Source organism: Vespa velutina, chromosome 9 (genome assembly GCF_912470025.1).
Source record: "Vespa velutina chromosome 9, iVesVel2.1, whole genome shotgun sequence".
NCBI lineage: Eukaryota > Metazoa > Arthropoda > Insecta > Hymenoptera > Vespidae > Vespa > Vespa velutina.
In genome coordinates, this window is record NC_062196.1 from 8902165 (window position 1) to 8918321 (window position 16157).

A 16157-nucleotide genomic window follows, 5' to 3' on the forward strand; every position below is an offset into this window, starting at 1 on the left:
CGCATCGCGGAGTGCGCCGTACACACGACTCCGTTCGTTTCAGACAATACGCTCTCGCGAAACGTGTACGTGCGCAGGAGGGTTTACGTATGTGTGCTTCGAGAGAGAGAGAGAGAGAGAGAAAGAGGGAGACAAGGAAATCTCGCCGACGGCGAGTGGCGCGCATTACGTCGTTGTCGTTCGAGTACCGCTACGTTTTCGCTCCATCGCTTGGCGGCTGCGTGCGAAAGAAAAGAGATAAATATAGCGGACTAGACTTGCGTGCGTAAAAAAGAAATTCGAGCTATCGGCTCTTTGGGTGCGAGGAAGGAGGGAGAGGATCGAGAGAGAGAGAGAGAGAGAGAGAGAGAGAGAGAGAGAGATAGGGGGGAGGGCGGGTGGGCGGGCGGGGAGGGAGAGGATAATAGTGCGTATCGTGCGTGTGCTTTTCGTTTCTCGAGAGAGCCGAGAGCAAAGGGAAAACGTGTCTGGGTCGGTGCAACGATGCAAGAATAAAGGAACTCGAAGACGTGTTCGCGAGTTATTTTCTCGTTTCCCCCTTGGAAAAGTGTCTCCCGTGAAAAGTTTTTCTATCGCGAAATGAGCGAAAGGTGCGCGAGATCCACGCTGCTTTCCGGAGGTGATGGTGATTTCGTTTGAAAGGAAAAACTAGAACGAGAAATGTGCGGTGGAACGTCGTTTTACGATTGCGATCGGTTGCTATGATCGAGCCGCGAAAGGTTAACGTCGAACGATCATGGTTTACCCGAGGCTGCACGTCGGGAGGAGTCTACGATCGAACGCAAACACGAGATATCTCAACGTCCTGATCGTGCCGCTCTTCCCGCTCTGGATTATCGGCGCGTTCTGCGTCAAAGATGGTAAGTGAATCCTCGTGTCGGTGTCGAAACAAGGCTCTCTCCTTTACTCTTCTATCGTTCGTTCCCTTTTAAATCCTTGAGCTTGCTTCCTCAAGAATTGAATTTGGATTTTTCGGAACGCGGAACGTTGTCCTAACGCGGCGGCATCGAGAGCTCGCGTAAAAGGGTCCCTTCTTCCCTATCGCTTTTCCCGCGAACGAAATGCCGCAAAATATACAGATGGATATCGAACAGAAGCGAGTGCGCTCGGCAAGTTCTCGGATAGTAATATTTTAGCACCCACGAATCGAAGCCAATATTCCTATCTTTTACGGATGCCTTCGGAGCTAACGCCGACGGTAGAAGCGCGTTTACATCGATGAAACGTATCTCTAATCGGCTCTTTTTCCGTCGTACCACCACCACCACCGGCTGGCTACGTTTTCTCGCCGATCGCTATTCTCTACGTAAGATCATCTCCCCTTATACTTTCAAATGGCACGCGTTACCGTTGCTTATTTATTAACGAAATGGCTCGTCGCAAAAGGGAGCGATTTCTTTTCCTCTCTTTTCCTTCTTTTACCCTTCTTTGCGCCAGACGATTTTAAATCATCGGCGAAACGAGGAAAAAGAGTCGGCCACGATGTAAGAAAGCCGTGGAAATAAATGCGCGATCGTTTATCCTTGTCGACTACGACGAGACCACCTTGATGTATAAAAGATAGTCGACGCTCGGTTCCGAAGTAAAAAGATCGTATGCAATGACGAGGACGCGTCGGTCGACGCGTAAAAGCGTCCTTTCTACGGGGAACTTGGCCGAGAGTCTGTAATTTGTTCACGAAATTGCATAGACCGGAATATGGTCAACGGTGCTCTCTAATCTCCCAGGAACTGCATTAGCTCGACCAGCAAATCGATGGCAAATAGATCCAGAGAGAGGGAGAGAGAGAGAGAGAGAGAGAGAGAGAGAGAGAGACGCGATCCAGAACGACACTCGAGAAGTTTATTAAGCGCGGGCGTTACAACGGGAATTAACATTTTTCCCAATATTTTGGGACTAACGCTTCGGATTACTAATAACGAAAAACGAATTTCTTTAACGAAAAAACGTTGGTTTTCTCTAGACGCGAGCCGAAAGACGTAAAAAAGAAAAATTTTCGCGCTGTACTAAAATTACGATGATAATATTCGTTCCGGTTCGAGGCTTAATGGCTTTTACACACCGATGAAAACCGTTAACGAACGGTTCCACCGTCGTTAGGATCGATCGAAAAATTCGTTCCAAGTGGATTACGCCGAAGAGATATATACTACGGGCCGTCTTTGATTTTGTTCTCGCGTTGAAACGCGAGGTCAAAGAATAGAGTAAGAATGAGGGACGTCGAGAGCAAATAAAATGCAAAAAGAAAAAAAGAAAAAAAGGAAAAAAGAATGGTCGAGAAACATTTATCGGCCGGGATATATGGGTTGTAAATGTTTCTCCAAAGTTACCCAAGTCCTCGTCTCGCTACATTTTAATAACCTTCGAAAAGTATCTTTACGAGTAAACTTTTTAAAAGGCTTAGAACTAGAGTTCGAGTTCCTAAATTCTTTTGGAAGTCGTCGAAGCTCTTGTCCCGAACTTGAAATCGAAGGAGAATGGAAAATGCTCGGCAAGAACGCAAAGCGGCGGCAAGTTCCTCCTTTCGAATGAAGTTGCACTTTAAAACGACGATATCGATCTTTTCTCGTCTACGACTTTTCTTGGAGTCTTAAAAATAATTTTCTTGGTTTGTTCTCGCTTACAAATCTCGTTACAAATCCCGTTCCGGTGTATCAGGAAATAAGAGAGAGAGAGAGAGAGAGAGAGAGAGAGAGAGAGAGAGAGAGAGAAATCTATCGAGCCGATAACGAAATTGCCTTTGCAAAAAAAGGAAGCGACGGAGCGCTTTGATCGAATTAAGAAAGTTGGCAAAGTTATTGAGGTAAGAGCACTCGCGAACAATAGCGCAATTTTATTAAACAATCTAGCCGTAAGAAAAACTTGCTTCCAATCTCGAGGATGGCGGCCTGCTTAAGAAGCGATAATTCATTACAGGCAGTTGGCGGATAGAGGCGCGCGCGCGCGCGCTGAGAAGATCGACGAGAAGATTAGACGGTCGGTTTATCATCGGATGAAACTTGCCGGATCTCGGGAGATCGTTCCTTCGACAAACAGATTCCAATCTAGCGTACCTATCTTCTCTCCGTCCATCCGTCCGCTCTAGGTCCCTCTGCCTATCAAAGTCAAGCCTCGCGACTATATTCTATTAAATCGAATATGGTACGTCCGAGGAATGACCCTTGTAACGCTCCATCGGCCGTTGGCCCGCGACTCTTCCAATTTCCGATTCATGGAATTTTAAAAACCCGGCTCGTCGCCGTAGAGAGCAGACGCGTAAAGGTAAATATCGGGTTCGACGCGTTTTCCAAAGTCATCTCCGAGACAAAGTTCGATCGATCGAAGGCGGATACGCGCGAGCGTGCGCGTACCCACGCGATACGACTCTTCTCCAGTCGTACACGCGCACGTACAAACGTTCGGGCAAATTTCTAACGGTCGTATTATGCGTCCGAACGTCGCTCGACGCGTCCGCAACACGCAAGACAAGTTCGATTGATTTTTGAAAGTCGTTTAAGCGTCGCACCGTCACTCTTCCCGCTTATTACCATTTTTCCTCGAAAAGAGAATTCGAGCACGTTCATCTTTTTTACCCCTTCCCATTTGCCCCTTCACGCGCGATCCTTATTCCTTGCAATTATACGGGGCTACGTTTTAATCGGCGATTTCGAAATTCATTTTCCTTTCTTTCTAATTCTACAACGATACTCGCGGCGTTGTACCGTGCGACCGTTTCATTAGCATGCTAATTTATGCGAGCGCGCAGTCCCTGCCCCCTTCCCGTTTACCGTACCTTCTATGCTCGTCCCCGACGACTGAATTTCTATTATATAGTAGTATCCACCTCGTGTCATTTAACCGCACGATATCTGTTCGTTCCCAATAGAATCTCATTGAGAAAATATTTTATTAGCTACCGTCATCGTTTATCGAAAGATCTCCTCTATCCTTATGCATCGAAATTGTGCGTTACCCGTGAATGAACGTTAATGAATGACTCGTCCACGCGAGGGCCGCATTCATTTTCTTATATGACCTTAGAGATCCTGTCGAACGACTCTCCAAAGAATAGTCCTTCTTCCATCCAGCGATCCCTTGTCTCGCGTGGCATCTTTGAAAAAAACCTTTTAGCTAAAAGTACTATTAACCGAGAGACACGAATAAAGACTTAAATTATTACCGCGACCACGACATCACCCTATTCTTAATTTAACGCGCCGAGTGCCGTCAAGCGTTGAATATTACAAGCCTGGCTGAGTTCCAAACCCTGTGGCTTTGCAGAATTAGTGCTACGTCTAACGGGAGGGGAGGGGGGGGGGGGTTAGATCGCGACGATGAGGTATCCATTTTCGATGAGACAGTTGCCACTGTCGTTGCGCGTATCTACCTAAACCCGACATCGCCATTATTAGAAGATGGAGGAAAGGTAGAAATGGAAAGGAAAGAAGTGCAAACGGTCGAGGGGAGAAAGGGGAAAAGTCATTGCGTTCTTACGGCTCTTTCATTCTTCCGTTCGTTCCTTCTTCCTTCCTTCCTTCCTTCCTTCCGTTCGTTCCTCCCTCCCTCCCTCCCTCTCGCCCTTCCGTTCTTCCTTCCTTTGACACGAAAAAAAAAAAAAAAAAAATCTCTTTACGCTTGCACGCACACCTCTCTCGTCGTTATTTCTTCGTTATTATTCGTCCGCTCCAGTTACTTAAAGGCTCGAGAGTGGTACAAGGAACGCAAACTATCTCGCGTAACAATACCACCCCTCGACACCCTACCCCTCGCCTCGATTTACCCCCTCGTCCCGATTTACCAATCCTCGAGAATCCTCGCGTTTGGCCACCATCCTCGCGTTCTCCTCTCGCATGACCCATTACTCGCCTTATTTTTTTCGAATTTAACACCGCTTGTACGAGCATTATTCATCTTATTTATCGTTCTTTACTACATTCTATACGATTTTACTTTTCGATCTTACTTTTCGATCTTACTTTTCGATCTTACTTTGAATGAGAAAATAAACAGGAAAGAGATTCGCTTGTTCCTCGAGGATTCTTGGAAGGTAGGTACGAAGAATGTCCTATATCGTTTTCGTAGTTACACGCAGACAGGCGATAGGCCGATGGTAGAAGTAGTGCCATTCACCGTGAAACGTCTCGAGATCTCGATCACGCAAATTGCTTCCTTCGGTTCCCCTTTCTTTCTCCATCCGCCGATAACGAGATTTCAAGATTTTCTCGGGTCAATGGCTAATAGCCGACGGAATAATTCACAATGGTCTTCTAATGAAGAACATTTCGCGAATAGTGAGTCGCCGTGGGGGGGGGGGGGGTTCTATCGATGATGAGACCTTCTAAACGTTATTATACCCGGCGTTAATCCGGAACGGTCGTTCGCGAATCTCATACTCGTTACGAGAGTTTTTAAGAACGAGAGAGAGCGAGCGAGAGAGAGAGAGAGAGAGAGAGAGAGAGAGAGGACGTATACAACGCCCTACTTATTTCCATCGTGCAACTCGCTTTGGCAAGCGCTTCTCCGTCATCATCGTATCACAACGTTCCTCTATCCAGCTAAGTTTACCTATATCTCGCGCGCAACCAAACGAGTTATTCCTTCCCTCCTTTAGCATGCCTTGGTAAGAAGAAACGCTCGAGAGTTGATGGAGGACAATACGCCGAGGGCATCGATAATCTCTGTATTACTCTCTCAGGGACCTACTTGCGCTACGTACGCAACGTAATGACCCGGCCCATCTTCAGCGCTAATCTTGCCAATCTTCATATCCTATAAGTACTCTTGAACTCGGGCTAAGTACGAGAGGTGCTTACTCGGCTCCTGGCGATGCTATCCACGATCGCGTTACACGTCGCAGCGACAGCTAGTACCCGCTCGACGGTAATTTCTCGAGAGTCCTTTCGCGCGTATCTCACAAAGAGAGACAAAGACACCGACGTCTAAATTACGTTCAAGATGGATGACGCGATTCAAACGCTATTCGAGAAGACGAAAGATGGTCCGATGTCGTCGAGGCTAGTTGGATTCTACGCGATTTCAACGACGGGTGAATTAGAGAGAACCATGTTGCCATTACAAACTCCTTTTTCACGAAAATCCGATAAATAATGAAAACGTTATCAGCGTAAATCGAGCCACGACGAAGAAGAATCCCTAACGAGCGTTTCACCACGAGTCAAACTCGCGAGCTAAATTCGCGAGCTTTAATGCTCTAAAGTGTCGGTCGACGTCGTAGCAAAAGTTAACGCCACGCGCGTAAGCAGTGCTAGCTTAAACCGCTGCCACCGTCCTTTTCCCAGAATTTCGTTCCTCTTTCCTTCCTTTCGTCCCTCGTACTCGTACGTTAATGAGCCAACCCTACTTTCGATGGAAACCGAATTACTCTACGCTCGGATGCTCCCATTCCCGTTCTCTCTTTCTCTCTTTCACATCGCTCGCTTTGTCGTAGACGGAGTTTCATTCGATGGCTAGTCGACGAGTTCTACGAGCGAATTTGCCCGATCGCAAAGTTAACTGCAGACTCCTACGTGGCAAAGGTCTCCGGCAAACTATATATATGCGCAAGTATCATTAAGGAACGAACGAGGTATTCGTTACGTAATATCTAAAATTTATGATAAACTACAAGTCCATACGATGGAAACTCATTGAAAAGTCATTTTTTAATCCAAACGATATATCGCGCCCTATGCGGGAACATAAAGAAAAACGAGGAGGTGAAAGACGATGTCGACGAAACGTCGATGGAACTTGGACTTTAAGCTAGCTCGTAAGTATTTCAAAGTGAAATGCAAACTGAAAGCAAACTACTCAGAGAAGATCGCTCGCACGCTCCTTGCGTACTCCCATGGTTATTGTTCGAAGCTTATCTTTGAAACGTGCTACAACAGAATTCTAGCTTTTAAGGCGCCACGAGACGCTTCGTTATTTCTAATAAAAACAATACTAACAGTACTGCTCGATACCAAAGTCCGCCGAAGCCTATTATTTCCATGTGCATCTCTTCGTCAAACTTTGCCAAGGCGAATAGAAAATAATGGGATAACGAATAAACGATTTTGCCGAGCGGAAGATGGAATATAATTTCTAATTTGGTACGCGTCTCGAATATGAGAGAGAGAGAGAGAGAGAGGGGTGGGTGGCTGAGGAAGAAGGAAGAAAGTAATTCTCTCATCGTACCTAACTCTTATATCCCGAGCAACGGATACGAGCAGGGGGTAAACGGCTTTTATCCTTCCACAGTTCGTTCCTTCGGCGAAATATTAGAAAGCCCGGGGAAAAAAGTCGTGCCGGTACATATTCCCACGTAAAAAAGTACACGAACGCAGAGTTCCTTACTCCGTAGCTAAACGCATGATTTATTTCCCTAGACGTAGCCACGATTCATAGTGCAAATACCTTCGAGTTCCGCGCGCACCTACTCGGTTCGCTCCACGAAAAGGTCAAATACGATCGTAACTCAGAGGTAGGCGGGGAAGTGAAAAAGGGGCAAAAGGACGTCCGCGCGCTCGACTACGCCTGCCTGCCGTTTAATGTCGCGACAACACGGGACTTTAACCTATAAACGCTTCGCGAGTAAGTGCCGTTTATGTGTGCGTACTTACGACCCGTTAATGCGAACGTTCTATGACGGCAAAGCACGGAAACATATTCTCTCCACCCTTGACTGTTATCCACCTCGTGTTACTAACTTTTTCCTCCCTTTACGCTAGTCTGTATCCAAAAAGACCCAACTACGATTCGTTTAATTCATTTTGCGGCTCTCTCCTTTTTTTTCGGTTTAATGAAAAACGTACGTATTTGCAGCGAGCGAAAAAATACCTAGGACGCAACTTGAAAGGAAGGTGGATCGAAAAGAGAACGAGTCGCATAACTAATTAGGCGATTAGAACCGTCCCTCCTCAAATCCACTCTTCGGGCTCGCTGCGTCTTGGAAACTCCAGCATCAAACTTCGCCTTTACGAAGAACATTAATCTTAGTTTCGAGTAACGTGCCCTCGTATGTACAGTCGTCCCGTCTCGTCTTCCATCTCGGACGTTCGCCTAGCGTCAATTACGTTTTATCGCTATAAATTCATTCCCGCGCGGAAAAGTACATATGTACGTAGAAAGGTATATATATATATATATATATATATATATATATATATATATATATATACGTGAGAGAAAATCGATTCTTCGATTTCCAAGAGTTTGCACGCGAGTCGCGAGGAGAGCCTTTTATCGGAAGAGCAAACCAGACGATTTACATGCTTTTCACGAGGGATAACACGGAAGTAGGCGATGAAAGGAAAGGATACCAAACGAGCGGGTTTCCTCGTGGCTCGTAAAAGAGTCAAGTCTGTCGCTCTACTGATTCATCGTTCCTTCGTTATCGTATGCTGTGTCAGGTGAAACTGGCTCAGCGTAATAAAAAATTCTGCGTCGCCGAAAACTATTGGACAGACGGACGGACGGACTGACCGACCGACAGACAGACAGACGGACGGACAGACGGACAGACGGACGGACAGACAGACAGACAGAGAGAGAGAGAGAGAGAGAGAGAAACAGACAGAGAGGGAGAGAGAGAGAGAGAGGACAAGGTAAGAGGAGGTCAAGCTTCGTAAGGTTGAAAAAGAAAGAAGAGAAGAAAGTGCAGGCTACAGCAACCGTCGAGGACGCACTTGTGGCGTCGTAACGACGTCCTTCTTGAGCAAAAATGGGAAAAAAAAGGCACGTTCGACCATATCGCCATTTACACGTTAGTCGTCTTCTTCTTCTTCCTCTCTTTCTTTTTCTAATAGGTATTGTTAAATTCAGTTGTACGCCATGAATGAGATAAAGATAGAGATAGAATAATACGCTGCAAAGATGCGCGCGCTTTGCTCCATTTTACGGCTCTACTCCGTGCATCCAATTGTAGATTGTATTATATTAACCATTGCACCCAACGTAATAATCCAGCGACGCATCGGGTTTACATATATTTGACGGCACTCCCCTCGTCTATCAATTACAAACCAACGGCACTTGTAATTCCGCTTAGTCGCAAGATCATAAACGTTTTACGGTGGACGACCCAGAGTGGCTCGGATTGCACACCGGTGGCCCTTTCTACGTACATATGTATACGCGTACGTGGTACGCCTCGGAGGAGGAATATTTATTATAATAAGACTTGTAAGAACGCGCTATATATCCATCCAACGATCTACGTCAATCGAGATGAAAATTTATCGATTTCACATACTCGAGAATCTTGAAGCAATGCAATTTATTCGCGAGAAAGAATCTAACGCGAGACAGTGGGGCACGTTAGCGCGCGAGTTACCTCGACGATTAACCGGAAGTGACGGGTTGCGGTGTACGCGGCGAACCGCTCGCCGTCGCTAACAGCGCTCAGCGCAAATCGTTCTCGATGGAGAATATCGCGAATGCTTTGCAATGACATTCGAATATCTATATGGTATATTGAGTTACGGTCTTGCGCAAAAGAACGTACCAATTTCCTTTTGAATCATTTTTCCAAAGAATCTTAACGAGTAGGGAACTTTTAGTAGGGACCGATGAAAAAGAAAAGAAAAGAAAAGGAAAGAAAAGAAAAAAAAGGAAAAAATTGAAAATAAAGATAAAGGAGAACGAAACGTCAAATTTCAATCGGATTTCTCTTCGTTTTCATTCGAATTTCTCCAATGGATAGGAGTTGCTCACGCTTTTACGAATGCCCGCGTTGATCTTTTGATACTATAGGACTCACCTCCATAGAACGTATTAGAACCGATATACGTATATGTAACCTATATATATATATATATATATATATACATATCGGTAGCGCGAAATTGTCCGTTTGCGCTATCCTTTTTCCCCGGTCGACGAGCTTTTAGCTTATTTGACTCTTTCACGAGGTACGAGGACGATGACGGCAACGACGACGATGACGGGAACGACGACGATGTCAAAACGAGCGCGTCCAAGGCATACCTCCCGTTCATTCGCAAAGGATGTTAAATAGAGGTACGAGCAACCAAATCGATACGCTCCGATTCCCATTCCACTTTTGTTTTACCGTTAATTCGCATCAGGTCACTCTACTCGGGCTCGAATGCGATCGTAATCGTTTTGATTATAGACCGAACGACGATGCAAATCATTTCTTTCGCTTTCCGCATCACCGAACGATATATTTACGGAATTCTATTCTAAACGGCGTTAACGATTCGAGATTCGTTATTTCCTCTGACAAAAGTTGTCGGCAGTGTCGTCTATATCGATCTCTCCTTCGACGATTTGAATTTCGAAGCCGCATCCGAGAGAGTCTGCTGACCTCTTCGACTCCATACCTACTAGGATAATATTGAGGTGTGTGTGTGTGTGTGTGTGTGTGTGAAATATACACACGTATATCCAACAGTTTCGTATTCGCCCCGGTTAGCTGCTGAATAAGAGGGAGGGAAAAGATATTCTATCTGAGCGCGCGTTAACTCGCGATTCTCCAGCCGCATCGGGGATGCTTGGGAATGCTCGAATATTCCAATATAGGTATAGCCTACATTCGGCCATTTCTGCCGAATGGAATTGCGTGTCACGCGCGCCTCGTCGAATCAATTTCGAGCTACGGCCGAAGCGTCGCTCGAAAAAACGATACTTTTTCATTTCGACTATATTTCTAGATTTGCCTCTATATATTTCTCCCTGTCGAAGAAACGTGAAATCTGCCTTTGTAATTCTACGCTATTCGAGTGAAAAATTAGAAGCAAATTTCAAGAAATATCAGGTGCGATTTTTATAGAGTAAGTAGTAATTGAAAATTATATCGGCTCGTGATCCTTCCGATTCGACGTTCGACGAACGACGACGAGTCCCCCGATTGTACAAACTATCCTACGTATCGCCTAAAGAACAATACCAAGGAAACGATAAAGGACACAAACGGAATGGGGAGATATATCGACGTTCCCGGGATATTACTCTTCGAAATATAATAGTCGAGAAATTCTTGTAAAATTAAAATAAAATTCATCCATTCGACTATCCATATTATCCATTTTTCCAGATTCCGTATAAGCGTTCGATGCGTCCGAGAAGAAGAGAAAAAGAAAAGAAAAGACGCGTGATTTTATGTAAAATATGCGTGCGTGCGTGCGTGCGTGCGTGCGTGCGTGCGTACGTACCGATCGGCCGTCGGTGATCGAAAAGACCGATAAAAGAGCGATAGAAAATAACCATACATATTTCGAGATATTACGCTTAAATTACATCGCCGACTTTTTCGATCCGAACCTATCGGCGACATAATCGAAAATCCACGTGTCTCATCGTTCTCGCCCGAGACAACCCAATTTCTCCAAGATGAACTCGGCCCCGTGTCCTGGTATCCATCATCCAAAGTGTTCGAAGGAGACCAAGAAAAAAGGATAAGAAAAAAAAAAAAAAAAGAAAAAAAAAGAAAAAAAAGAAAAAAAAAAGAAAAAAAAGAAAAAAAAGGAAAAAAAAGAAAAGAAAAAGAAAAAAAAAAAAAGAAGAAAAAGAAGAAAAGGAAAAGCTTCGAATGTCGATATCGGATCTACGAGGGCCTGCCTTCTACGAGGGTGCATAAACTTTTCTCTTAAAACTATTTACCAAGAGACGTAAGGGAGATGCGGTCGGCGAGGTAAAGGGGCTTACCAAGAAAGGAAGTAAGGAAGAAAAAAGGATAGAAAGTGTAAAAATAAGAAAGCGAGAGAAGAATCTTCGAGCTGAAATTGTATCGCTTGTGATGCATTACACCTTTATCGTTACAATAATAACGTCGTCATATCATATACGTTGGTACAACGAATGATATCGAATCGAAATGGTTTAGATATCGTGATTTTAAATAAAATTGAAATTATTTCGGTACGCGTTTAACAACGAAAACTGATATTTTTCGTTAACAGAAATATCATTTCCGATGTAGTAGTTTTCATTTAAATCCAAAAGAGATAGATCATTATCATAATTATAATATTAATATCGAAGATTCGAAATTTTTATCGTCATTCCAATTTCATATTATATGGATATTAATAATGAATATTAATTATCTATAATGTGAAAAGTAAAAATGTCAGTACCCAAATATCATTGGTGAGAGTTTTTGATCGAAAGTAAACGAAGATGGACAGCGGGAGATAGGAGGATGAAGACAGAGATAGAGAAAGAGCAGAGATATAGGAAGGCATCGAAACGAAACACACAATTTCACTAGAGGAGGTTATCCCCTGTGAAAGCGGATACGAGGTGGAAAGGTGGATGAAGCGCAGGGCTGAATAAGGGTGGAGTAAAAAGATCATACGGAAAGAATTATGGAAATAAAGCGTGGGCTCCAGAGTAGCTCGGGGCGCTTCCCGCCTCGCTCTCTCTCTCTCTCTCTCTCTCTCTCTCTCCCGCACCTGCAGAAAGAACTGGATGATGCTGCAGTGCAAGTTGCAGACAGCTTGCACGAACCGCTAAGAACGTATCGACGCTTAGACGTTCGTCGTAGCCGCAACGAGGACTGCGTCGAGCAAGGTAACCGCCGCTACCACCCATTTACACACCGCTCCTTTTTATTCCTACCTTTCGTCGAACTTTGAAACTTCATAATTACTATGCGGTTACGTTACGCGAGGAACATGGGTATATCTATATTTTTTACCAAGAGAAACGTAAACAGACAAGGACATTTGAGATATTTTAGCCAATTTCTGTCTGTTTGAAAGGAGACCTTATTTCTTTTAGTTTCGAGGAATCGTCGTCGTCGCCGTAGTAGAATACGTTTCTCCTAATTACCTTCGTTATTTCTATCGAAACGCTTTTATCGCTTCGCATATCTCGTAACTTTGAATTGAAAAATTCCGTGTATTATCGCTCCGATCTCGTTTATTTCGCTAGTACAGGATCCAACTACCGATTGTTTAGACTTTATGGATAACTACGCAGTACGAGGCTTTACATACATAAACAATCCCCGTGATATTATTCCATAGCTTTCCTATTCGCGTACTCTCGCGTAGCCGCGAAACGTTCGAATTTATCGACCACGGACGTCGACCAATGGGCGAAAAACGCATTCGAGAGAGTTCCACAGAATTCTCCACAGAATTCTCCACAAAAGCCACGGCTCAGCCGCCGCGCTCGTATCGGTTACCGGTGTTTCTCGAAAGCGAAATCTCGATTCGTCGAAATATCAAGGGTCGAAGGAAACGCATAGAAGGCGGAAACGTTCCTGAAAAATCCAAATCGCTAGGTTAGAAAAGTCGATGGCCGACGAAAAAACGTAGCGAGTGAATAAATTATGGAAATAAAGCACGGCTCGGTGGTCAGCGGTTTTCGCTCGGAAAGAACTCGAACGATGCGCTTCCGAGCGTAGAGGAGAGAGAGAGAGAGAGAGAGAGAAAGCTATTGTAACCAATGCAGGCAGAGTTCGACGTAGCACAGGCATAGGCCGTGTACCTCCACAATTAATATCGTCCGTGTTCTCTGTTCACCGCTACTACCACCGCGTCTATATCCACTATTTGATAACGCTCTGAATAATGGCTTTATTAAGCTTCGAAACGGAATGCGATTTATTCCAGTCGGTTTATCAATTAAATCCGTTCGATTGAAAAATACTGAATTAATTCGACGGAAAGAGACTGTCACGCGAGGAACGGAAATCGACAACCTGTAGATGTCGGCGTACCGGTAGGTGCACGCACCTCTTCCTCTTCGTGCGATTCCATGCTCGTTAAACGCATCCTGTTGACCTTTGAGATTCCCTATGTTACGCGAAGCACGATCGCACGATCAAAAGGGAATTTACGTTCCTACAAATTTTTCACGAATCTCGGAAATGTTTCACAGTCGTGTCATGGCATCGAAAGTCTTTTCTTTTTTTTTTTTTTTCTCCTTTTTCCTTCTTCACTTTCTTTTCAGCATCTTCTTATATAATATTTAACGTCTTAGTTTCGACGTAATTGGCTTCGGTAAATCGTATTGGCATCCGGTGAGTGAAGTTATTAAAGCCTAAGTAAAATATAAGGCAAACGAGTAGAGTTGAAAACCGCGACGAGACCGACCAAAAGGTTCGGCGAAAGCCACCAACTAACTCGTCCATTAACGCGCTAATAGACTCGGACGTGGTTGTGAACGCCAACTACGTATTTCAACTTACTTCTTGGTGGTTTGAAAATCAGTTCGTGAGTCGAAAACGCCTAATTTCCTTTAATTCAAACGGGAGAAACAAAGAAGGAAGAATAAGCGAACCCTAGAAATCGATACCTCGAACATTAGCCATCTTTTTCGTTTGGTGTTCTCCGCGACCAAAACTCACGTGTTCGTTCGCAGTAAATCGAGGTTGCGCGCAAATACCAATAAAGAGAGAGAGAGAGAGAGAGAGAGCGCGCGGAGTCGAGCTCGTATATCACTCGAAGAACGAAGGTAAGAAGGTGTACTACTCGAGGATCAAGGGGTGGCTGCCTCCTGACCAGCAGATACTCCAAATTCTAAATGCTACGGTAGAGCTTCGCGACGATAACCGAATCGAAAATACCTTGGAGAGGTGCAAATGGTAGAGAGAGAGAGAGAGAGAGATAGTAAACGAGATGTAATAAATATACGATGCACATGCGGGTCTATGCATCCGGAGAAATTCAAAGTTGGGCTAACGATCTCTGAAAGCCATATTTCACGGTCCTTACTTATGTACTTTCGAAAAGTATCGAGTACCGATCGCACGTCAGCCCGCCATAGATTTTCTCTTTAAACGGTCTAACCCTTTCGCGATAATTTCTCTTTTCGATGATTCGACATACGGGCGCCTATTGTGTTCGACTTAACCGATTATTTCGCGAATGGTTCCTTATGTAACGAATTGAACGAAACTTTATCAAGATATGAATGAAACTTTTAACCGGCGAATTAAAAGTTACGATAAACATTGAGTTTAGCTGCGTTCGAGAATACGAAGACGATGTTCATCGAGTCAGTAAAAAGAGCTCGCGTCGTATTTTACAATTTTTATTATTAGCTATTTGAAAGCTTCCTTCTAACATTCCACGCTTATTCCCTTCCAACATTCTAAATTTACCTGCAAGATATACCTTTTTCAAGCGATCGTTTATACCTACAGCTTATAAATAACAAAGAGCTTCGTTCGATTTCACTCGGTAATTCCGATGTAATATAACGAGTTGTGCGGGTCATAATCAGAAATCGTAATAGCGCAAGTTTAACGAATAAAAAATAAAGATACGCGCGAGTATACTTGATACGGGGAATGAAAGCGCGCGTTCCATCCCCATTCAAAATGCAACGCTTTGCTCTCTTCTTCTTTCCCCCCCCCCCCTTTCGCGAGTCGCGTCGTCTTTTCGTTGGCGCTATGAAATAAAAAAAAGACAAAGGTAGAAGATCTCTCGGAGAGCATTTTATTTCGTCCCGAATAAGTATTTGGTCAACAACAGCTTCGTTCCTTTACGGATATCAAATTTTCTCTACGAAAGATCTATTACCCCGGTCTTTTCGCTCTAACGCCTAATTCCGTAAATTCCTGAAAATCTCGTGAAGAGTACATGGATAACGACGTAAAGGAGATTATTTTCATATTTCCTTGGTTAACGATTAAACTTGAGCTTGCTTATAATAAAAATCCTCGCCTCTACCTACGTTCGGTCATTTAACTTTTTCCATTACATCGAGAGAACTCAACGGCGTGCTCTACGAATCCCTTTCTCTTTTCTAACCTCTAGTAGCCGGTGGTACTTTCCGTAACGCGCCTCTCCTTCCTTCCTTTCTTCCTTCATTTCTTTGGTCGCTATCTACACGCGTTCCTCATTCTACTTCTCGTGCTTTGCCAGAATCACTTCGAGGCTCCAATTACAGAGAAACATCGCGCGGCCGAGAGCAAACAACGACGGGTGGTGGATTAAGGATTTCCCAACGGCGAGAGTAACATTCTTCGATCCTACTACTACTACTACTACTACTACTACTGCCAGAGGAGTTCTCTCGTCGAATTTCATCCGTAAAGAAGGCCGGTTATAATCGAAAATCTTCCATATCTCCATCCATCTCTCCATCTCCTCTCGAAGGCGGGAGTAACGCGAATTGCAATGGCGTCGATGCGTTCTTGGTTACTCTCGATTATAATATATATATATACACACACATATATATATATATATCTGCTTCTAATTATCTCCGGAGCA

General features: G+C 44.3%; 1 protein-coding gene across 5 annotated transcripts in view; it reads left to right on the plus strand.

Moving 5' to 3' along the window:
- Positions 1–398: 398 nt before the first annotated feature.
- LOC124951777 (nephrin-like) overlaps positions 399–16157 on the plus strand; it is a 73358-nt gene continuing 57599 nt past the window's right edge. The window contains exon 1 of one of the 5 annotated variants that reach the window (XM_047500653.1): positions 399–860. In XM_047500653.1, coding sequence (XP_047356609.1) covers positions 737–860 — 124 coding nt within the window. In that variant the 5' untranslated portion in view covers positions 399–736. Of the gene's footprint in view, positions 861–8214; positions 12499–16157 lie in introns of those variants that run through there. The other 4 variants (XM_047500655.1, XM_047500652.1, XM_047500654.1 and 1 more) reach the window with 4 other exon arrangements.